At 34.9% G+C, this 24,169-nt stretch overlaps 1 protein-coding gene across 1 annotated transcript in view; it reads left to right on the top strand.

The window, feature by feature from the left end:
* LRPPRC (leucine rich pentatricopeptide repeat containing) overlaps positions 1-23,133 on the top strand; it is an 83,010-nt gene extending 59,877 nt beyond the window's left edge. Inside the window, exons 31-39 of the mRNA XM_026844617.1 lie at positions 3,680-3,803; positions 7,317-7,405; positions 10,755-10,959; positions 13,153-13,292; positions 13,455-13,570; positions 16,026-16,097; positions 17,571-17,655; positions 21,199-21,341; positions 22,649-23,133. Coding sequence (XP_026700418.1) covers positions 3,680-3,803; positions 7,317-7,405; positions 10,755-10,959; positions 13,153-13,292; positions 13,455-13,570; positions 16,026-16,097; positions 17,571-17,655; positions 21,199-21,341; positions 22,649-22,705 — 1,031 coding nt within the window. The 3' untranslated portion in view covers positions 22,706-23,133. The remainder of the gene's footprint in view (positions 1-3,679; positions 3,804-7,316; positions 7,406-10,754; positions 10,960-13,152; positions 13,293-13,454; positions 13,571-16,025; positions 16,098-17,570; positions 17,656-21,198; positions 21,342-22,648) is intronic.
* Positions 23,134-24,169: the final 1,036 nt, after the last annotated feature.

Here is a 24,169-nt window from a genome sequence, read left to right on the forward strand (position 1 = left end):
CCTATAAACAAAAGATCAAAGTCTGTGTCTGCAAAGCTCACTCTTTTCAAACCCCTGTGCCTGTGGGTGCCACCCCACAAAAAAAATGGCCTTATCGAGAGAGCACTTTATATCAGTTCTGCTATGAAAAATGAGTAGCTCTTCTGTGCAAACTTCCCTGCCTCAGATAAAAACAGAATCGACTTATACATGGATATTTGCCTTTGTATATAGAAAGGAGGAATATACCTCAGTGCAGTTCCTTTGGCTTAGTCTGTGTTCAAATAATTGGAAATCCATTCTATCCATCTTGTCCCAAAGCAGGGTCACAAGGTCACAACTAGCATTACTGGACCTTTCAAAGGAGGGAGGAAATCAGTCCATTTCTAGCATTTGAATATTCTGGAAATCCTTATTTTCTTCGTCTGTACTATGACAAATAACTAGGTATCTCACATGAAAGCAGATTAGAAAATAGAATTAAATAGGTTTTAAAAAATTAATTTTGCTGAATGAGGAAGATCTATAAATACAAGATACCCAGTAATTTTCTTCTGAGCGTTATCAGTATATTTTACATGTTGGACACACATATTTTCAACCTTTGCGTTTTTAAAAGACTAATATGTCAGTCATTCACACAGCTAACTTCTGTTGTCAGTGAAATGACCCTATAAAGTTATTCAGTTTCAAGAGCACTGATTAGAGGTCTAAATTGGAGTCTGGATATTCTGTGTATAGGAGTGCAATGTTATGTATGTGAATTTAAGAATTGTGTATTATAGCAGACATAAAGTTAATGTTTTCTGGAAATTGTTCATGCTGGTCAATTTTGGGAATCAGAAAAAAATGAGAAATGCAGAAATATTTTACTGAAAACCAGGCAAAATGAATGGAATTTATTTTACAACATTACTCCTAGAAAAGTGTCCTGTGCCTCTGATACCATAACTCAAGTGGAAAGCAGGAGGAAACTAAATATGCCTTGGACCTTGCAGGGAGACTAGTTTAAAACAAAAATGTAAAATGTAACAGCTAACAGTCTATGATGATATTTGATATTGAATGTATCAGTGAATTATCCCTGCATATTCTTTTATTTAAAGGTGCAGTATTTGAGAGAATGTGGCCTAGAGCTATTGGGAATTAAGGGAAACAAGACAAATGTTGAGAAACAGGTCTCTTAGTTTTCATAGGTTTGTTTAAGACAAAGTTGTTGCTTTTATATAACAGTATAATGTAATTTTGATGTGAATGTAATAGGGGAGAATATAACTTTTTATCAGTGCCAGCTTTCTGATAGGAGAAAGATCAACTTTATCTAGTCATGTAACTAATTTCATAAATTTATTATCTCTGACATCAATGTCTTTTGAAAATCTATTCTTTGAAGTCCATGATTTATGCAAAGTCATATTTTCATTTTTATTTTGATTCATCAGTGTGAGAACTTGACTCTAGGGAATCATGTTACACATATCCCAAACAGTTGCAATTGCTGAAACAACTTTGACTGTCTTGAGAACTGAAACTTTTTTGGCAAGTTGTCCTTTTGTAACAAATCTTTCTACTTGAAATAGCTAGTGAAACACAATATGATTTTGAAACCAAGAACTTTCTCTTTTGAATGCTAATATAATTAATTAATTTTAAATGCTATCTGAAGGTGTAATATACTGATAATACCTGATCAGGCATATGTCTCAAGACTCATCTAGGCACAATAAAGTTCAGAAAATAATCTGAATAGGATAGTCATTCTGGGGTCGGAACTGACATACACAAGAATACATCCTAGGACATGAAAACAAAACTAACTAATACAAAGATTTTTAGTTTTTCATTGAACTAGTCATTAAAAAAAAGATTTAAATACATTTCTTTGTAGAAATAGTTCTTACATTTTGTGAACTATGATATATGATAGTAACATATACTTGACATCACGTTCACTGGTGGCAAGGTCCATTTCTGTAACCAATCAATGGAAAGCAATATTCAAACACAGAGTGAAATCCTAGTTTAGTCTGAAGGCAGCAAAGCTTTTTGTAGGAGTCTTCAAACATAAGGATTTTTTTGCTTTAAAAATTAGAATTTAAACAGGCTTTCAAAAGCAGAAAGAACAAGCCTGTCATAAGTCAGCTCAGCTACATTTTTGTAAATAGTTGTAACAGATTATACCAGTGAAAGGGTTTTTGTTATTGTTGAATGTGATTGCTAGTCTACTGGTACCTCAGATTTCAGAAGAGTAGAAGAAAAATTGTCTTTCCTACTGAATATAAGTGTGAACACTTTATGAACGCTGGTGTTCAGCACATTGCAACAGGCCAGGCTTTAACCTCAGACCTGTAAGTAAATGTGGTGGAGGATTTTCAAGACTGTGTCATCCTGTTGTTTTGTTTGTCTTTTGGTTGACAATGCAATCACTGTTGTAATGTCAGACATCAGTCATATTCTCTCTCCATCTCCCTTATGTCTCTTTGTCTCTCTTGTCTACATGAAACTCACATACATAGAAATGGATTTAATTTTCACTGTTGATATTTGTATCCTTTATTGCTGTTCATATATATATATATTTAATGTATCTCCAAGTGTCCAAAGTAGATTATAGATGGCAATGTTAATTCTAATTAGTAACTCAGTGTAAGAGTTATGCATAGTGTTTCTTTTTACCCACATTTCAGGAAGTTTTTATGTATACTCTTTGGTTGAAGAAGTTTAAGATTCAAACCAAAACGCACACCAGCAGTTTTGGTTTGAGGAATGCCAGCTTAAAATTCCACAGCACATTATAGTCAGTGCTCTTAGCGTGACACTTCTTGTGATAGTAAGATTCAAATGAGTTGTCTTCATCTTTACTTTCAAAGCAGAAAAAAGCTCAGTGCTTAGCTGTGAAATTTGTAGTGATAGTCCAAGTATTTCTGAAAAGTTTTAAAGGTTATTGTGGCTATTGATTTGAATTAGCAAAGCGATGTTCTTTTGAGTTTCATTAAACGAAACTTAAAATCACATGTAAAAGATATTTGTGGCTCTTAACACAGCTTTCTAGCGTATGTTACAGCGTGGATGGCAGTTCTAGCTGCATGTTTATAGCTGCATAATCTTGTTTCAGAAAAATAAATGACTGAAAAGTGTGCTTATCATTTTTTCCCCCTTTTTGGTAACATCTTTTCATACACTGACAGTTATTGTGAATGCATGAAATAAAACTGTTAATCAGTCAAACAAATGCAGCGTAGTTTACTTGTTAAATATCTGTATATTTGTAAATTGTATGTTTTGTATAAATCTTGTCGTAGCCAAATAATTTGATCTCCCCATATTGGAATCACCTCCTATATTATTTGTTAAATGTTGTTGTGATAATGCACCAGACACTGTAACTATATACCCCAGCATTAGGTGTTGCTTTAATAATCCTGAGTCTTCCCCTTCTAACCAGCTGTGGTTTTTAATCAACAGCCACATAGAGAAAAAGAGCAGTAGCAAACTTTTTGTTCTGTGGAGGTATTTATCAATTGATTGTTGTATGGAAGGAGTTTTGAACAAGCTGTGACCAACACCTTTAGCCTCAAAGATGTAAGCAAAGATCAGTAGATTTAAGATGGACCTTTTCAATGAATAGGTTGATTTTTCTCTGTGATTGACATCATCACAATATGACATTTCATCTTTTTTTGTTGTTCTTCTTTTTTAGAGGCCTACAATATTTTCCTCGAAATGCAAGGGAAGAAGGAGTTTCATCATCGTTCTTATGACATCCTTATAAAAGCGTTATTAATGCAGAATTGTCTTGAAGAAGCCATTGAAGTGAAACACGCGTAAGGTTTTTCTGTGTTTTGGGGATTTTCATTGGGTGGGAGGGGTGGTTTTAAATAATGTCTGGATCATTTTCATGTGAGTCCTTATCTTTCAACAGCAAAACAGGTCATGACTGGTAATTGGGAGCTGTGGTAAGAAATACACCAGTATTTCATAGGGCAATACGCTAGAGTGACAGTATGTATTGCTAATAACTCATTTCAACTAACAGTATCAAGAAATGTACTTGGCATCAGAACTGGAAGTCTACTCTTCTGGCAGTCTGCCTTTTGCTCTTTAGAGCAATATCCAAACAGACAAGATTCCTTTTCTTAACTGCCTGTGAGTCTTCCCCTCAGTGCCCATCCCTGCTGCTTTCCTACTGTACCCACACTCCCTGGCAGCTGGCTGTCTGCCAAATGCAAAATGGTACGTTTGACTGTGATGCCAGCCGCTAGGAAATGACCATAAACCTTAGATCCAACTCTTAACAGTTCTGAAATAAAAACAGCCTGCTGTCCTGTATTTTTAGAATCACCAGAATTGAATTAACCTTTAGAGAGTTGTATGGTATACCACTCACTTTAATTATTGCCTGTAATGTGTGTTCTGGTCACATTATAGGCTTCAGAGTAGAAGTGTTACTACTCATCAGTGTAGAGATAAGAACAACAAAAATAAAAACCAAAAATTTAAGTAATTTAAGTTTTTCAGTTTCTTCAGCTATAACAAGCACAGTGGTTGTCATCATGTGTGTTCTCTGAATGAATACAGTGATTTTGAAAGTACCTATAGGTAACTCACATGATGCACAGAGCACTATAAAAATCTAATAATTTTGAGTCAACTTAGGTTTTGATGTTCAGGAACAGTATAGTGTGACATGATGTTTATTATTTTCATGTTTTCTTTAAGTGTTTAGACCAAAGAAATATCGTTTAATTGAAAAAGTATTCAAGTTCTACATTCAGAAGAATAGATGTTTTTTTTCAAATAGGTTTTGGTAACATATCTTAGAAGTAAAAGAATGTTGATAAAATTTAGGTGGTGTGTTAAACATGCCCAGAAAATATTCATGTATTTGAAGATGTATTGAAAGTTTCTTCGGGGAAGAAATTTGAAACTTTCTACTGAAGATTTGTACATGCATTGACTGCTTCCCTGCTTCACAGCTCAAACACACTTGTAAGGAAGATGCATAAAGTATTGCATGTTATCAGGAGTATTTTGCAGAATGGAAGAGCTGAAAGAACATGGTGGCTTGTTCCTAGTATTTTCATGATTCAGAATTCCCGCTTTAGATAAGTGTTTTAGTATGTAAATTGAAAATGCATGGGAAAAAAAATGAACAAAAAATTTTAAACACTAAAAAAGTTGAAAGGACTAACCCCTCCGAACCTTGAGATACTTAGGAAAAAAATAAAATGGGATTTAATAAGAGGTTCTATTCTTGGTCACTGGTCAAAGCCAACCATCATCACAACCCCTGTGCTTTTCAGAACTCTTGTACTGCCAAATGACATTCTAAGAAGCTTGTAACAGCTCACTGTTCCATCAAGACAGAAAATGCTTCATACTGGCAATATTCATGGTGTTTATCTGTGTATCTTTTTTCTAGTAACAAAATGATGCTTACATTAAGCATTTCCAAAAGTCTGTGAGTTTTAAAGTATTCGCTGAAATAGTGAAAGTGATTGTGTGTCTATCCATGGTTGAGGAATAGCAAATCTATGTGTTTCACACACATTTCTGCATGCTTGACAATATTTCCAACCTCATGTTGTAAAGAGATTACTCCTGCAAAGCCTAAATGTGTGCAGTGGCCTGAAACCTGTGCAACTCCTAATATTTTCATAAAATACAGGAAAGCTATCTTCACGTATGTAAGCTGACATCTTTTTCTTTTTACTCTGCTTGAAGCCAAATTTGAATTTTAAATAATATTTAGAAAGCCTTGCTATGACCATTAGCATAGGCAACAAAATAAGTATTTTATTTTATTTTATTTTTTAGAAAGGTCAAATAATTTTAAAACTTCCCTCCTGTCATTAGAATGGAGGAACTTCCATGAAATAGTGATGTAGTAAAAGGAATTGCACTCCTACTATGCATTTGGAAAAAAAAAATCAACCACCATTACTGATCTGTTGGTCAACCCAATTGCTTTGCATTCTAGCACTGTTTTGAGGAATATTTACAGCATTTAGTCCAAGAATTTTTAAATAGAAATTTAGGAGTATTGGAATGATGGATTAGTTCTGTAATAGTAGCTAACATCTATTTAATCACACTAAAGATTGGAAGATTGGAGAAAGTAAATCCTTTGTTATGTGTAATTTAAAGTCTCATGCATGAATTGTTGACTTAAGGGCTTTGACAGATGGGACAAAGGGGGAAAAAAAGGCGGAACTGAGCAGTGGGTGCTTAGGCAGGGATTAAGAGGATTGGTTGGGAGAGTAAGAAAATCCCGAGTCCAGTGACTGCACTTGTGAGCCTGGGAGGCTGAAAGTGACTGAGAGGATAGTCATATTGTGTGCACTGTGAAGGATTTTCTTGGGATTGAGGAGAATAATTTAGCAATGACCCTGCTTACCTCCCAATCCGCTCAGCCTCTAAGTTCAAGTAGGTAGGCTGCTCAGTTGTTTGCCACAGGATGATCAGTGAGGTTTATCTTGATTGTTGATATGGTAAATGGCAATGCCCCCCTTTTCTGTGTAGAGATTTTGTAATCTAGAAATGAACATTTGTAAAGTTATCCTTCTGTATTAAAAATACAGCGCTCTGTTATTTAGGAACAGGAACATTTTGTAGTGTAAGATCAGTGTGATTGCTGGTTAGTCTCTTGACTAATTTCCAGAGTGTTAGAAAAGCTTTAGAAGTGTTATTAAAGTAAAGATTCTCTTTGCTATAGATACGTGAAGTTTTGTATTACAGGAGATGAAGAATTGATAGGCGAAATACAATTTTGACATGGCTAAGGCAGCAAATGTAGTATGTTCACTTTAAAACCTGTATACATCTAGATGACAGAAATTTGAAAATTAATCAACCAAATGATATGGTGTTAGTTCATAATATGCTTTAGTTTATGTTTAAAATATACAGTGCTGAAAATAAATGTTTCATTTTTATTGCTGAAAGAATAGTTTTATATTTTATAATTATGGTGACTATTGAAAAAAGAAGAAAAAGTATCCAGCTTAGGATACAACAGAACAATGCAGGGCATGCAGTTATTTTAGTCATCTAATATGTCAGCATTCAAGAATCTGAACCGATTGTTTAAAAAAAATCTTGTACTTTGTTTCTTTTGTTGCTCACTTCCAACTTTGTCATCTGTCAGAATGCAAAAAAAAATTATCCTTCTATAACCATTGACAGGATAACACAAAAGCTGTCTCCAGGTCGATATTTTGCAGCAATATTTTTAACATACGAACAGTAGTTTTTATAATTTCACCTTGGTGCTCAACCATTTATTATCGTATCAGAAGCATGTCAGTAATTCCTTTCTAAATGTCTGCTTCTTTTAGTGCTGAGACCCACATCAAGGGCTTCACACTGAACAGTGCTGCCAGCAGCCTCCTCATCATATCGCAAGTTAGGCGGGATTATTTGAAAGGTATGTCACAATGCTTGACCTTTACGTCACATTAATGCCTCTGCAGATTTTTCTTGTAACGCCCTTCGAATACTTGGATAAAGGAGTCCATTTAGCAAATTACCTGCTTATCAAGAGCCTTTTGTGGTAGCTGAGAGACGTAAATTACTGTACATGCATTTATAATACAGCTTGAATATGAATGTACTTGTCATTTGACCACTTAGTCCAGTTTCCATTCCATTTAACACAAGATGGGTTTTCTTAAGATGAATCACAGCTCTTCAGACATGCAAAATTTGTGCTCCAGAACGAGAGAAAGTACAGGCTTTCAAGTGCGTTAAAATTCACAGCACAAGTCATTTTGCTTTGGAAATTAACATACTTTAGAGCATCTGAAACAATTCCCAGCAGTTGTTTCTTGCATATTGTGTTGGTTGTGTGAGATACCAGATGAGTTAAATTGACTGTTAAATGTGCATGATTGTGCACTAAATGATTATAATATTGATTTAAAAACTTAATCAAATACTTTTTAATAGTTCTCAATACCAACAGTAACAAAATATTCAGTTTAGTTTTCGTTTTTAGTGATGATAGGGAAGAAAATGGTGGCTGAAGAGTATGTCAGGGTACCCAACAAGATGGTGGATAAAGTTTACAGTTGTGTTATTTTAGTTCTCAACATTGGTTGTTTTGCAGCCTAGAGTTCAGCTCCACGGTGTTATTTAAATTGTGCAGTAGAACTCTCGTTAGAAAGGAGAACTCTACAAGCACATAGTTTTACATGCAGTGCTGTGTCTTTTATCCCTATGGAAGTGTAACCACACTGTTAATGCATGTTTTTGTCAGTGCCTTTAAGCATTAAAGCAGCTATGTATGAAGAAAATGTGTTACACTGAACTGGGTTTTACTTTCATACCAGAAAGCATACCAGAAAATCCATTTTTGATTCAGCCATCAGTTAATTTTATTTTTTTCAATTGTGCATAGTAGCCCATAAAATACTCATAAGATGAGCATTTAGATGCAGCTTCTCACTTGTACTCTTCCCTGCAAACTTGTCTTTTTTCAGATACCTTCCCCATTCAGTCTCCAGTCTGTCATCATTGCTAGGTGTCACTGACTGAAGTATTTGTGGTGAATGCAATTGCTTCTCTTGCTTTTGTCCAGTCTTAAGTTTTTGCAGCTTTCAAAGCCTTCACCTGACTTTATTAAGGTCTAGTTTTACCTAATGTTATTTTAATAATTTTTCTGCTTTTTTTTTGCCCAGTGTGCCATGAAGTTTTGCCAGTTCTTCCTAAATATTACACACCAAAAATCTTTCCTTCAGAACGTGACTGATGATTATATATTCTGCCAATCTTTTGCGCTAACTACATGATTTCTTTTTAGCCAGCGTGCTAAATTCTCTGCACATCAACCCTCTCCCTTGCTATACTCTAAAAGTGAAACAATACAAAGTTTCTTAAGAAGTCTGTGGAATTACATTCCTTTACAAAATTATGTTTTCCTGTATCTTGTGCATTGATCAGGCTTTACTTTGGTAATTTAATTGAATAGTCAGACTTGATCCTTGTTTGTATTTTAAGTTGAAAGATACTGCTTCTCTTTTTGTAAGTGAAGCCTTGAAAATGCAAGCTGTAATATTTCAACTATATGGGTAATTTTCTGAGGCTCACAGTTTACCAAATAAACTTTTGGGCATGGTCTTTTTGTAATGTTGGTGAGCTCAATTTGACCTACATTCTCTGATGGCTTTCACTTGAGTAAAGCTTGCTTGCTTTAGCACTTCCTCATACAGTTCACCATCATTCTTTGCTGTGTAATGTGGTACAGTTAGAAGTTTTTATGTAGGTCCCTAAATATACTTGTAAAAGCTCTTGTATCTTCTAGCGAGAACTTGGTAAAACCCAGATAACTGGGTCAGAGCTTGAGTTTCATGATAGGGAATTTTCAGAGTTTATAGGAAAGCCTTTTACAAGATAAAAGATTGGTTTTCACAAGCACATAGTTACCTGCTTTTAAGTACTGAAAAATCAAAGGATGAAATTACTGAATTCGTATTAGTAGTAATGAGTATTTTTGCATAAGAAGGAAAAAAAAAAAAAAGATGCCAGCAGAATTATCCAGTATGCTACTAGTATATACTTTTCTTGCAGTAGTGCTGCACACATGCAACGTTCAAATCTGTCTCTGTCCTAGCTTTTGAGAAGGCTGGTCATGCCCGGTGCTAAAGGGAAGTCCACACTTACAGTCAGGAGAGATTGAATTTAGCATGTGTTTTAAGTTTGTTTTTTAAATTTTAGGTATCTTGCCCCAGCGTATTTCACCTTTTTTTCCCTAAAAAGAAAGGGTTGTGGGGGAAGTGGAGGGAGGCTGTGCAGGAAGAGAATTTGCTATGAAGGAAGGTTAGGCATACAGGATGTTTCTTCTTCCTCACTTGTAATATTTGGTTTCTGCAGTACCTGCATATTGAATTGGAAATGTTAATGCTGTGGAGTTCAAGTGGGTGTATATTATTTTAGAAGTGTTATCCCTCGGTATTATAATTATTATCTGTGATTAATCCTGCCTATGCTAGTAAGGAGTAAGAGATTTTTACCAGAGGGACATGTCTTTCTGTGTGTGTTTGCTCATGTATAATGTAAATTGACAAGAATTCTGCTTAGAGAAATGAGGATGACTTCATCTGCCATGGGTTTGGGGAATTTGTGGCAGATGAACAGGAGGTTGATTTTGTGTGGTTTTAACATAGGCAATTGCTATAATTTTAGGAGTTCTTGAGGTAACTGTCCAGATTTGAGTTCATTTTTGGTCTGGTATGGAGACTTGCGTCCCATGTTTTTATTTAAAAATTAGATGTTGGTAAACAAAGTTTTGGTGCACACATAGAGACAAATCTGAATACTAGACTTTAGCAGTTTCAATAATGAATTATATTTTTAAACTATATTTATTGTTAAGTATGCAACAGTTTTGGTTTTTAGTAAAGAAAATTGATTGTAGTTTGGAGAAAAAACAAGCTGAAAAGGTCATTACTTTAAATTTAGCCATAAGGGAAGATATTTGTAAGACAGCTGCTTTCCTTGACCTGAATACTAAAATAAATTAATTATTAAAAGTATCTTAATACTTGTTATTGAGTAAATATTACATCATTTTAACCTGAATTACTGTTGAAAGTTTTTACTTGTCTGTGTATACATTCAAGTTAAAATTCACTATAGAAATTTTGGGGCTTAAATTTAGCAAGAGTATTATTTTCTGTACATGTTTTTAAAAGGGTAGAGTTAATGATACCAGCAGCATGGTTGCCTTCTGAACTAAAATCTGGTTTCCTTTTCCCTTATTTCTTTACCATTGTTAGATGCCATGGCTGTTTTAAAAGGAATACTTGACAGTGGTGTGTTGCCTACTAGACCAGCAGTTACTGCGCTCATTCAGGCTCTGGCAGAAAAAGGAGACCTAAAGAACCTGCAAGCACTTAAAAACATGCTGGAAGACATCACAAAATTAATTGGTGTATCTGCCTCACTAATTGCTAATGCTATTGCTTTGGCTCATACTAAAAAGTAAGTATTTCTAGCACTAGTATATGTAATTCATTTATGCAGAGTAGTGGGAAATCACTTGCATTATCTCTTTCATTCTGGTTCTGTTCTTACAGTGTCCTAGATATTAGAATTCTGGTCAAGCTGAGCAGTGTGCTGTGCAGTTCTGTTCTAGTATTGTTTCCCAAACACATTTGAGGTTGAAAATAATTTAATGAAATACAGGGTTATGAAGCATTTGGAAGAGCATAAGGTATTCTCTGGTGCTGTATTTTGGCCTTGATACATTTCTTCTAATGTATTACACCTCATGTAAAGTGTTCCTCCTTGGTGTTAGATCAAAACCCCTATGAAATCTGAACATAAAATTGAATGACTTCATCAATATAAATATAAAAAATCTTGGACCTTAGTTCTGATGGATTATGCATATAATACTTGTTTGGAAACAACAATCTGCTATCTGCTCCAGTCATTGACATCACAAAATATTATTGTGTTTACCCTCAAAATGTGAAAGCCAGACATATATCTGTGGAGCGGTTTTGTATTATTTTGTCACAATTTTTTAAAAATAGGCTGCTATGCTGTTTTAGGCCACTGTTTTGATCACGATAATTATCTCCATGCTTTGAGTATCCTTTGATTCAGCAGTTTAGTTCAGTATCATGTTCTGCCCAGCATTTTTGTTTTAGTTAATACATTGGTTCTATGCTACTTTATCCTTTGTATAAAACTGCATGGGAGAAGCACTTCTGGGGGAAAGGGCCTACTATGAACTTCTCAAATAATCTTTGCAGGAACCATTCTTCAGGAATCCTATATACTCTGTTATTTTATTTCACACTGGTTTCATCAGGTAGAGCTCCTGTGACGAACTCAGCAGGGAAGCTGTAGAACTGTGTAGTACATAAGATACCCAGTTGCCTCAGGCATTCCAGACCAGAGAGAATAGTCACTGAAGTGTTTGGAACAGCAACAGGACTTGAATTGAAGGAGAACTGTGCAAACCAGTTCCAATAGAGAGCTCACTGTATTTTCAGACACTGAAAAACAATGTTTATAAAGGACTGATCTTGTAAATAATTAGATCTGAGTGGTCCTTGGCACGCAGTTCTAGTGCATTGACTTTTGCCTAAATTAAATGCTCCAAATAGGAGAGATACTTCAGGATTTGTCTCCTAAGCTGCATATTTTCCTATATTTCTATGTCATAAAAGTGTTGCAAAGTCATGCTATGTTCTTAGATGTAGACTGGTGGCAAGAATAAATAAATAAATAAATTGCTGTATGCAGGCACAGGTTATTTAAGCAGCACCAACTTTTCCCATACTGAAACTAACTTGGATGTGTGAGAAGACTTGGCAGCAGCAGAAGTAGTACGCACCTTATATATTCTTAAATATCTTGCAAGCTGTACCTTGAGAACAATGAAAAACAGATTCTAACACATATTTTAATACATGCTCATTTATTGGTAGATTCATGGTTTTGATACATTTTTTAAAGCATTTTTCATAGCTTTCAAATTTGTTGCATTTGTGCTTCATCTAAAAGCACTTACAGTGTTCCTATTTCTTTTTCAATTAAATTATTTTTTAGAGTGGACTGGTAAAAGATACTGTCATTTGAAATTTTCAGAATGCCAAAAGCAGAGTTTACACTTTGGTGAACGCTTCCTGCATTATTTCATTAGCATGCGCTATACTTAAGCCATAAGATTAAAAGTGTTTAGACAAAGGTACTGACTCAGTGGCATTTAATATTGTCTTTTGCATCCAAAAAGTCAGGCATGGCAAAAATTGGGTAAATAATTAATTGAATAGCATTTAAAAAAAAACCTACTTGAGTTGTGTGCATTAATTATTCAGATACCTTCCATTAATGTTTTGATTTTGCCTTCTAGATTCACAGAACAAATTTTTCTGAAGCAGATAGCTGAACTCTTCTTTCTTAATGAGGACAAAAGTGTGTCAAAATTACTTAGGCTTTGTACAGGTTAAAGGTCATTAATACTTTTTATTTATGGGTTAATTTATTCATTTGGTCATAAATGGTTTCACTTTTACAATATCTGAATGAAGTCATAGGTACTCAAACATTCCTGGGAAATATGCAACCTTAATGTAGAAAACAAAAACTTAAATATCATTGTTTATTTAGGTTTTGAAATCTTGATTTCAGAAACTAATCCAGTTCAATCCCTTTTCCTAGCAATGACCTTGATGCTGCTGTGGAATACCTTGAGCCTCTGCTTATCTCTGGTGCACAGAATCCTGATCAAGCTGTCAAAAATATTTCCTATTTGTTAAGAAAGGTGTCTGAGGAAGGATTAGAACCAGCTTTTGAAAAATGTAAGTTAATTGCAATGATATTTAAATATTCTGACTAGACAGAAGTGTTATGAAAGAGCTATTACATGTAAAACCTGCTCGGTCAGCATAAATCATGCCTGTAAAGTTTACAAAAGTGGCTTTTCAATCAAAGATTTTCCTTATGTACCCATCATTTTGCAGTTGGTGTGATGGCAGAACGACTGGCCAGTCAGTTCGGAATTTACAGACCTGTCACAGATCTTTTCCTTCAATATGTCAGTGCAGACAGAGTGGATGATGCCAGATCGTTGATACAGGTAATGACATAACAAGAGAGCTACAGAAATGCTTAGAGCTCTTCAAAGGTTAACTGAGAAATTGTCAAAAAGAGGTGTTGTATAGCGTAGGCTAGTACTAGTATGCTTTTGAATTACAGTGTGAGTAGCACTGTCACAGTTTAGACTATTCCAAAGCATGAGCTGGTGCTTTTAGTACAAATAGTAGTAGTGGGTGCCAGTTGGAAGGTTTTGGTCTCCTAACAACCTGAAGGAAATACTTTCCCTATATTGCTTGAAATTCCATCCAAAGCAAATACTCTTTTGTAAGTTTTCTGCTAGACCTAGCAGGTGTTTCTTGCAAACCATTTCCTTGCAACTTCTCACATAATTTAAGTGCTGTAAACATAATATCTTACAACTGTGCAGTTTGCAAACCAGAAGCAAGCAATGCTTGCTTTTTGTGGACCTTATTTCACTTGGTTTCAGTAATACTGTGTATGCTGTATTCAAGGTTTATTAAGAGCTGAATTTGCTTTCTATTCACTTGAGTGTCACAGATGCACTACAAGACAAATGCTGGTCTCTGAGGCACTGTCTTAGCTGAGTTAGAGACCTTCAAGGGATTGAGACAGCTACATTCATGCTATTTGTACAGAGCTAAAGACAAAGCCGAGCCAGAGGTGGGATAAACTGTGGGTGGTGGGAGCTGCCCAAACAGGCTCACTCAGGGAGGCTTATCCCAGCAAGGTAGCAGTCCAGCCGTCACACCAGTTCTGCAGATGGTTCTATGTGTGTAGGCTCCTGCCTAAGATTGAAGCCTCTTACCATTTCCTGGTGCTACACACTACTCATTTACCAGTTGCTAAGTATATTAAGCTGCTACAGAAAAAGCTCTGCTTCATCTGTCAGATGTTTTATGATATTGCAAGATCTTTTTTTTTATAAGAATGCATACCAACAAATAATAAGTTCAGTTACTTCTGCTACAGTATTATTTGTATATTCCCTGCTCTGGAATATGACTTTATTTATTTCTTTGCCTAACTGTTCGTCTGAGTATTAAATTAAAACGAGACTACAATTCTGATATAAAACCCTCTTGCTATATAGCATCAATATGCATCAAAATGCAAAAAACTCAATTTATGTTATTCTTCATGATTTTTTTGATTGCTCTTTGATTGAAATGAATGAAATTGAGTGAATAAAAAGTGGTTATGATTTCTTGCTTTTGTGAATATAGGGCGTTTTGCATTTAAGTAAAATAGGCATGTTCTTAAAATTTTTCAAAACATGGAGTGATTTCCATTTATATATTCCTAAAAATTATTCCAACAGCATCGAACTATTGGAATTAAATTTATGCCTCAGTAGAATACTTGAAATAACGTTGTATACCCTATATCTTGGGGGAGAATTTCAAAATATTTCATGTTAAGTGAACATTCACAGGTAAGCTTGAGTTGAAAGTACCGTGTGTATGAGAAACTGGTTTTTATATGGTTCAGGAAAAACTTTCAGTCGTGTTAAATGTTCTTGACTGCTATTGTGGATCAAGTATTCTTCTAATGGGTAACTAGAATCTAGTAATAATCGTATAGTAATAGTATTAATACACATACAGTACATTCATCATGGCATAAACCAAAACGTCTTGTTTGCATATGTCTAAAATATTAATTGGATGCAGTAAATTCATGGTATGTGTATTTTTACATGCACAGTATTCTCTTCCTGTGCATTTTGGTACTGATTCCAACTTAGAAAAAGTACTGTGCATTGTAAGAATTTTAAGACTAACACCTTTGAGGAACATACACTAAAATACAGTCTTGTCTATTTTATTTTGCCCTTGTTTCTAAAGTAAGATAGATTTTTGATTTTTTAATCTGGTCTGTCTCAAACTTTTCTAAGTTCAACTTCTCTCTCTCTCTCAAACACTGTCTATTGCAGTGAAAGCCTTTTATAAAATAGAGAGATTGAAATCAGTCCTTTGTATGCATAAGTGTAGGTAATTATACTTTAAAGAGAACTTGCTTTGTACATTTTAATTTTTATAAAGAAACGAGCAGTTATCTCCCTGACACCTTATTAAATGTATAATTAACCTTATGATCCCTAGCTCACTTGTGAATGCTTGGCAGTATAATTGGAGAGGAATAGTGTTTCTCTTTTTCATTCTTTTGCAGTCCTAAACCTCGTTTTTGTGGTATGTTGAAGTATTAGTTTAATTCTTTCCCCTTTTGTTTTAAACAAACTTTGTATCTAGCATTTTAAAAACAATGTTTGCCAAAACAGTGCACAAAATTAACTTGTTTCTTATGTTCAGTGGTGGCTTTTTTTTTTCAAACTAATGGTCAATTATTTGCCTTGTAAATAGGTAATGTATTAGTGTATTATTTTAAACATCTGTAATTGGAATTTTTCACCTTAGTCATTTTGTTTATCACTAGCCTACTCATGACTGCTGCATTAATTATTTCTTTTTCTTTAGAGATATGGTGCATCAATTGAGAAGAGAGATTTAGTGACATTTATGGCTAGATCAGCATCTAAACCTGGACAGGTACGATATTTTTTGTGTATATCATTGTATATGTAGCAAAATACTATTTCATTGACCTTTGAAGTGTTTTGGATCTTGAACTTCACAGTTGACAAGCTTTATCAGGTTCCTCGGGGAGGGGGGAGGTTAATTTGCAGAGCTGGTTACATTTAAAGGAACAGTTTACTTTATGGAGCATGATGGAAAAGGAGGGTGTAGTTTAATATTTTTCCATTGTTTCAGTAATTTCTTGCATTTTTGATGTTATACTTTATGTCCTACAAACATTGTGCTTTAAATGTTTTACTGCACTATCCAGTTCAGTGTTGCAACCTGAAAGTACTTATTTTGTTGGCTGCATTGTATGAATACAAATGCAAGTTTGAACTCAGCCTTTCTCTAATGATAAAATGCCTCTATGTTGACATTAGAAGACACATTTCTTATTTTCTTGTTATGGTGATTTAGGCATGTATCTAGTTTGAGCATCTGCTTAGATTCTTGGCTTTGTGCTTGTTCCCTATAATTCGAAATGCCCTCATTTATGTGCCTGCTTGATTCCTGTCCCTCCCTCCCTCATAGCATAAAGCAAAAAACAACCAACCAACCAAACAAAAAAAAAAACTTCACAAAAAAATCCCACCCAACTCTGAATAACAACAAAATCACCCTAAAAACCACATACATGCATGCCAAGCCACATTGATTTCTCTTTCTTAGAGGAGCTGCATCAGGAGACAGTTAATACACAAATTAGAATAAATATGTTTCAAAGGAGGAAAAATGCACATTTATCTTTTGTGGAAATTTCTGTTAAATATTCATAGATTAAAAGTTCTTCTGTTGAAGTGATGATAAATATGATGATAAGCACCATCTTTTGGTGTCTATAGAAGAAATTAGAAAAAAATGAAATTTTCCAGCTTTTCAAGTTGGAATTTTAAAAACACATGGAAGTTAGTAGTACATGATAAAGACTTTATTAATTTCTATAAACTCTTTCTAATTCAAAACCTGAGAGTTTTTGAAACTGGGATTAGAGGTTGAGGGAAGGAGGTTCCCGATTTAAGCATGTTAGTGATCTTACTTCTTTTAAGCACTGATCATAGCTAACACTGACCTCTAGGTCAGTGAAGGCTGCAGAGTGCTTTGCATTTTTTTTTTAATTGGTTGACTTATTCTCATTAATACATTAATTGCTTCCTTCAAGAAAAACAGAAAAGGTAATGTTTAGGCTTCTTGAGTATGGATTTTAGTCCTGTATTTAGTTTGTTTTATTTTGTGCCTGATTTGTTTGACTATTTTGTATCTGTATATGAAATTTTGGGAAGGAAATTATTATGTCTGCTTTCAGTTGCATGGTCCATTCCTTGTTATTAGTACAGTTCATTTCACTTAAGAGATCTGAAATAATTATTCTAACTTTGGCAATTTCATTTTGTTCTTTAAGATATGAAGTTAATGCTCTTTTTGTCTATGCATTACATTTTATAGGCAAAGAAGATTGAGACACTTCTAGAACTGATTCCTGAGCATCTAGATATGGAAATTACATACCGTTACCTCATGAAATGTTACGGTAATTTACTGTCCTTGGAATAGTTTTTTAGTAAGAAATCTTGAGACATTAGGAAGGGTCGTGGAAACCCTTTGCAGGGGGAGTAGGATTTACACTGTGTAACTTGCTTTACAGTTTGAGCCACAAAGAGGTGGGGTGTTTGGGGTTTTTATGTTTTAAGTCTGTTGTGTCCATGTACTATCTTAGCTATTAGATTGGAAAAGGAACAAACTGACCCAAGCCTTGAATCCTTTACAAAACAGGCTGGGTTAGATTAAAGGATACTCCTACAAGAGAGGTGAAGTGGAATAAAAAAGAATCCATCCTAACCCATGGAGAGAAATACTGTAGAAATGAATGGCTTTTCAAATTAATCTAACTGTTTTCCCTGACACATGTAATATTGGTTCCTTTTATGTGTGTGTTTCAAAATCGTTAAGTGATTAGTTCTATGAGTAATGTGCAAGGACCTTATTGTTATTAGTGTAGATTCTTTGTACCTGTTTTAATTTAACCCAAGTTAATATTCCAGATGCCTTCATTTGGATTTACCTAAATAGTTGAAGTGTTAATCAGTTCTTATAGTTGAAGTCAGAGAGGAGCAGCTCTAAAAAACTCAAGTTATTTATTTAAATATGTTTATTTGCAACACTCAGTCTTTAAAACCCAGGACATATAGTCCCTATGGCAACAGTTTGTTGGAAGCTTGCATCTCTGTGCTGTAGTGTCCTTTGCCTGGTGTACTCTGATATGTTCCTCCAGTTTTATTACAGGGAGTAAATACTCTTCACGCATGTATTACAAACTGAAAGGTATAATGACAGAAGCCCTTGTGCTTCAGTCTATCACAGAGGAGATAAATAGGAATAATTAGGTTCTCATGATGTAGTATCTAACCTACCAAACTGACTTGCTTAGTAACATTCAAAACAGCAATCACTACCAAAATCATTTAGCCCCATAGTTTTATTCCCAGCAGGGGTAAGTTTTCTAACATGTTTTTATAAAACCAAAAAACACACCCTTTTGTCACTAGCACTGTACCTGCTGCTTTAGACTGTCACTCACCCTTTACTGCTTTAACCTCAGTAAAAGTTCTGTAAATGAACTAATTAATTTTTTCAATATACTTTCCAACTACATCATAGGACAACAATTTCATAAAGAGATTGCAGAGAATCGATCACTTGCTCTATTATACCAGAAACAGTGGTTAGAGTGTATTCATCATGTGAAACCATGATGTATGTGAACAGATGGTTGCTGTAGTTTCTTTAGGCAGAGATGTAGGTGGCTCGTAGCAAGTTCTAGAGGAGGCATTCTGTACCAGCATGAAGAGTTTTATGAGTGTTTCTCAGGTTATTCTGTACAAGCATCTCACCTGTATGACACTTGGATTCCACTTCTGTATCAGGTAGAAGAACGCACATCAGTTACCTGATACCCTTTATCAGGGCTGGGCCGGATGAGTTGTACTAGGGTATCTTTGCATTTTCTATTGCATCTTTCTGGTTTAGGGAAATAAGGCATTGTCCTACTTTTAGGATATTCAGGGGTGCTTACTATATTCTTCCCCACGCTGTATAACATGTACAGATCTGTACACATGAACAGCAATTTAGCAACCTCTTCCCCTCATCCCTTCTCTTCCATTTTTTGATACTTTCTGCAGTGGCGTGTTAGTTTCATTTGGCTGTTAAAATGATCATCAGCAAAATGTTTAGCACAACTGAAATTTAGAAGGCTGTGCTTTGGTTGTGTTCTAGCCAAGAGGGCTAGAAATAAGATCTTTTCTTTAAAAGATTTTTTTTTACATTTTACAGTTAGTAAGCTTTTAAATATGATTTCTCATTATGGGCCAAGTCTAACCTTGTAGTATCACAATTTTCTAGAGAACAAATGATTCTTCTGTCAGGTGCATTATTATTTTTAGTTAGAAAGTGAAATGAAAGATAACGGAGTATTATTACTACAATTGGTTGCTGTTGCTAGTTATCAAACTAAATGGGCAAATACAATGGTAATTGTTTATGTGTTTAGCAAAGATATAGTAGAACATAGATCAAAGCTGAAAGAAGTCTAATCTTGTATCAGACCTCTGCAACTGAACAAATAAAGGTACATATACTCCTTTCTTTGTCCTGAGATGTGATCAACTGCCAGGACTATATTTCCTCCTCTAGTGAGATGCATAATTCTTTGCTGTACACCTTCTAGAAAAAAAGAAATATGTAAAATCATATTTGTGTGGTCCATTAAATGCAATCTAAGTATTAGCTCTTCTTTTTTTTTTTTCTTTTCCATGCAATAAATACATCTATTTTAAATAAATAGCAAGTTGATGATTTCTATTAGGCTTTCCTTAAACCGTCACTTCATGCAGTTTTTGCAGTAGCCTCACACATCCAGAAAGGAGCTCAGCCACTTGCCAGATGTGAGTGGAAAGCTTTTTCTCGTGAGAAAGGGACACAAGCTATCCATTTCTGCATCAGTAAAGGTCCTTTTCTTCAAGAACCATTGTTTTTGTAGCCCCTGTAGTTGTAGAGATGATGTTTCCAAATGTGAACAAGAAAGAACCTGAGGCAGCTGCCATACTGCAGATGTTTGTGTTTTCCCAAGCAGCAAAGTGAATGTAACTGGACATGATGGCTTCCTTGTTGTTCACAAGGTGTTAGGAACTGTTGTACTGCTTCTAGGACCCTGAGGACAACAGTGAAACTGTGAGGGTTCACTTCAGTTTCATCCCGATGCTTCTCAAGCCAATGTCTGAGCAGCAGTAAAGTCTATGGTTAAGCATGAGTCACTGTGGGAGGAGGAGTTTCTCCCCTCTCCCACTTTAGAGGGAGGAGAAATATACTCTTCTACAGCTAGAAGTGAATAGTGCTTAAAATAAATGAAGAGTGGATTAGTTAAAACATGTTGCAGGGGATGGTGTCTCTTCTGGAATATCCAGAAAAATATTACTGGTTACTTAAGCAGTTAAGATTTGTAATAGTGTTAGTGGGTCAGCAAAAATTTTCTCCCGCTCAGTAGGATGAAATGGGTTTTTCTTTGTGTTCTAAAATGACCATCTGACCTTTGTTTTACTTTGTTCCTTTAGGTTATAGTTTCAGTGTAGCCAGCACCTGGAACTGCAACAATATTTTCTCTTACTTAAGGGACCTAAATTCTGTTACAGAGTTCTCACATCCTGAATTTGGGTGGTTGATGTTCTAGCTTCTGTTTTTAGTTTTTATCATTTACTTCAGACAGAGGCATGTGGCTTTTGTCTCACATCCTAGAGTGGTGTGTTCTCACTGTGTGGCTCCTACTCCTTCCTGGCTCCAGCACATGCTTGAGGGAATTGATCGTCCAGCCTCAAAAAGGAAGGCTAGAATGGCTGTATGTTCTGTTCTCTTATGTGAATTGTGGATTTGAAGAATATCCAGAATATTTGGAATATTGTATATTAAAATATTTAGAATATGTTTGGGCAAGTAGTAGGAATGTGTGACATCATGGAAACAGGTGAAAAAAGGAACACATAATCACTGGGGGATTTTTGTTTTTTATTTTTTTCCTTAGAATTGGATGGGGATGTTGCTTCTGTAAAGGCTGTGTATGAGAAAACAAAAGCAAAGAATATACAGCTGCACGAGCTAACTCTGAAATCTTTAGCAGTTTTTCTGAAGAAAGTAGGAGAGCCTGTCCCTTTCACTGAACCCCCTGTGAGTATTTCCTAATTAAGAAATAGATCTGCAGAATTGTATATGTTCAGTGTTAATAAAACAAATTGCATGAATAATTGTTTAGGGGTTAGATCTCTACAGAGACTTCTCAAAGGAGGTAATGTATGAAGTGCTGTGTTGTAGCAGCTGTAGTAATCTTGTGTTGGATTTGACTTGAGGAAAAATAAAACCTCTTGAGGTTATGATATTTAAACTACGCGATCCTTATCAGACACTCATCTACAGGTGTAACCTTTTTCAAGTGTACTTGGGGCATTTATCTAAGCAATTGAACTTTAAAAGGTTGTAGAATGTGTATTTCATTAACAATTACTGGGGTTTAGTTTTCATTAATTACCTGTTCTGTATCTAGTACAAGTTGCTGGTTTATTAGGATGGGATTTTAGAACTGTAGGAATTATTTTTCTTCTGCAGTTTTGCTCCTAGCCTTTCCAACAGATCTATGCAACTGTGCAAATACATCTTGTTGGAGGGTGACAAGTGGCATGACACTAAATCTGTCAAGACAGTAAATACTTTTTTCACATCATTCCTTTGACTAGTACTCTACCATTTTAGCAAAGCAGACTTTAAAGACTTACTTTGTTTTCCCTCTCTAAGCAAACTTTTTATTGCCATTTTCTAGCCACTTTTTATGTTCTAAAATAAGTGGTTTTTTAGAGGCCTGTAAAGACCTGATTATATGCTGTTTCTCCATGATAATTGTGATTTTCTTCTCTCATTTTACAAGGAATTAGAGAAAAACTTGGCATAAAATATTTGGTTTAGCCCTTTACCAGCTGTGGAGTGTGTTCTGCAACCTTGACGTAATTTATAATCTGAATTTTTATTTGAGCTGTGTAAATTTAAAACCTAGAATATCTGTTTCTTACATGTAGCTAGTGAAAATGTGAGTGTTTTTTCAAAGTCACTGAAATGATTCATTTTCTGATTTCCCTGTTCGATTTTCCTCTAATGCAGCTTGGTCTTTAAAAGCATCTCATAATTTTTTTGACAGAATTGCAGATTGCAGTTAAAAAGTATTTTCATTTTTAAAATGAAATTGATTATATTATTGCATTTTGTAATAGAAGCTTCATTATGCATTTTTGGCAAGGTTTTCCTTTTCCTTTTATTCTCTCTCTCTCTCTGGTATTTCTCTTAATTATACAGACTTCAATACAGATCTAGTTTTGCATGACAGAGAATAATAGATTTTGCTTTTGTCAGGACATAAGACTTTGTTCAGAATTAGTAACTTTTCAGTTGAAACAATGTTGAACTTGTTTATTCCACTCTATTTATAGGAGACATTCAAGTTCTATGTGGAACAATTGAGGAAAAGAAGATTTGAAACATCATGAACAGACAGTCTTTTATGCTTTAGTTGTTTATGAAATTGTTTAAATATTACACTCAATAAAAATTTTAAAAAGCATGTTGCTCTGTGTAATTTTTAATGTAAATCTGTTTAAGCAGCACTTTGCGTAGCTGTAATGGATAGAAACATTCATTAATAGAGATGCTGTTAAAATTGCTAGTGAAATATCAAGATGCAGCATTCTAGGCTATTTCTGTTTTGATGTATGATCTGCTATAACCTGAACTGTGTTGTGGCTCTTGTTGATTCACCAAATACATGTATATCAAGAAAGTTGCTGGAGGGGTATGTAACTAACTTAATCAAACTGTCTTATCCTTTGTTGTTCTTTGCCCAGTCAATGTACTTTGGGGTGAAAGCAGAAGGGTAAAGAATCTGTATCTGCACAGAAAATAAACACATCTTTTTTTAGATTTCTCCTAAATGTATTCTCTTGTGTTAAGTATCTCATTAAGGCATTTGAATATTATAGGTAAAGGCAAAATACTTTTTGCACTAGCTCGTGTGTTGTAGTTTTATATCATCTTTAATTAATTCTCATAACTGTTAGTCCAGTTAATTTTGTGGATACAAGAACTGCATATCCATGAAAATACGCCTTTTAAACAAAGCAATGCCCATTATTTGCAGGGGTAGCAGTTTTTACTTGCTGGGAGGCTGGTGGGCATGTTTTATTTGTGTATTGTGGGAGTAAACCTACTCTGTGATGTTTTACAGTCCAGAGATGTGGAATCATGAAAATAAGTTACTTATAAATTACGAAGATGAAAGAATACATAGAAAATGCATCCATTATCTCTGTGAATAATGATGGAAACTCGGAAATGTGCACATTGGTATAACAAATGGAGTACGGTGCCTACGCAGTACTTCAAACAGGTTTTAATGAAATGAGAGCTTGTTTCTGTGCATTTAATAACTTTGTTTATTAATCTGCACGTTTTCAGTTAGTTAACCTTATCTTTCTTGCGTTTTCCCACATAGGCAAAACTGTGGTAATTAAAAACTCATGTTGCATGCAAAGTTTTGGCGAAATTTTGGAAGACACGTACCACAGTAATCTGAATATGTCAGAGTTAGAAAGAAATTTGGACCTAATTTTTTGAAGTAAAATTTCGCGTTAACTAGTATATTTACAAATACACAGAAAATTTCAGCTTCAGTTAAAATGAGGTATAACTAATCAGGGGCTGAGGAGAGGTAAATTTGTTTCCCAAACAAACTGGATGAATCCTATCTGTGTCTGTCTGCTCCGTTGGTGGTGTGGTTTTACAATGACCTTCATTACTTCACACGCATAGACTTGACAACAGACTGCACCTACGTGGCTCCAACTGTCTGGCACCCTTTGTTCCTGGGTTGTCAAGATAAGGCATTAACATTTGAAATTTCATTCATAGCCTAATGGTTGTGTGCCCTATCTGAAAGCAAGCCTAGTTTATTTCAT

The sequence above is a fragment of the Athene cunicularia genome, assembly GCF_003259725.1.
Source record: "Athene cunicularia isolate RWA chromosome 3 unlocalized genomic scaffold, athCun1 chr3_part1, whole genome shotgun sequence".
In the NCBI taxonomy this organism is placed as follows: domain Eukaryota; kingdom Metazoa; phylum Chordata; class Aves; order Strigiformes; family Strigidae; genus Athene; species Athene cunicularia.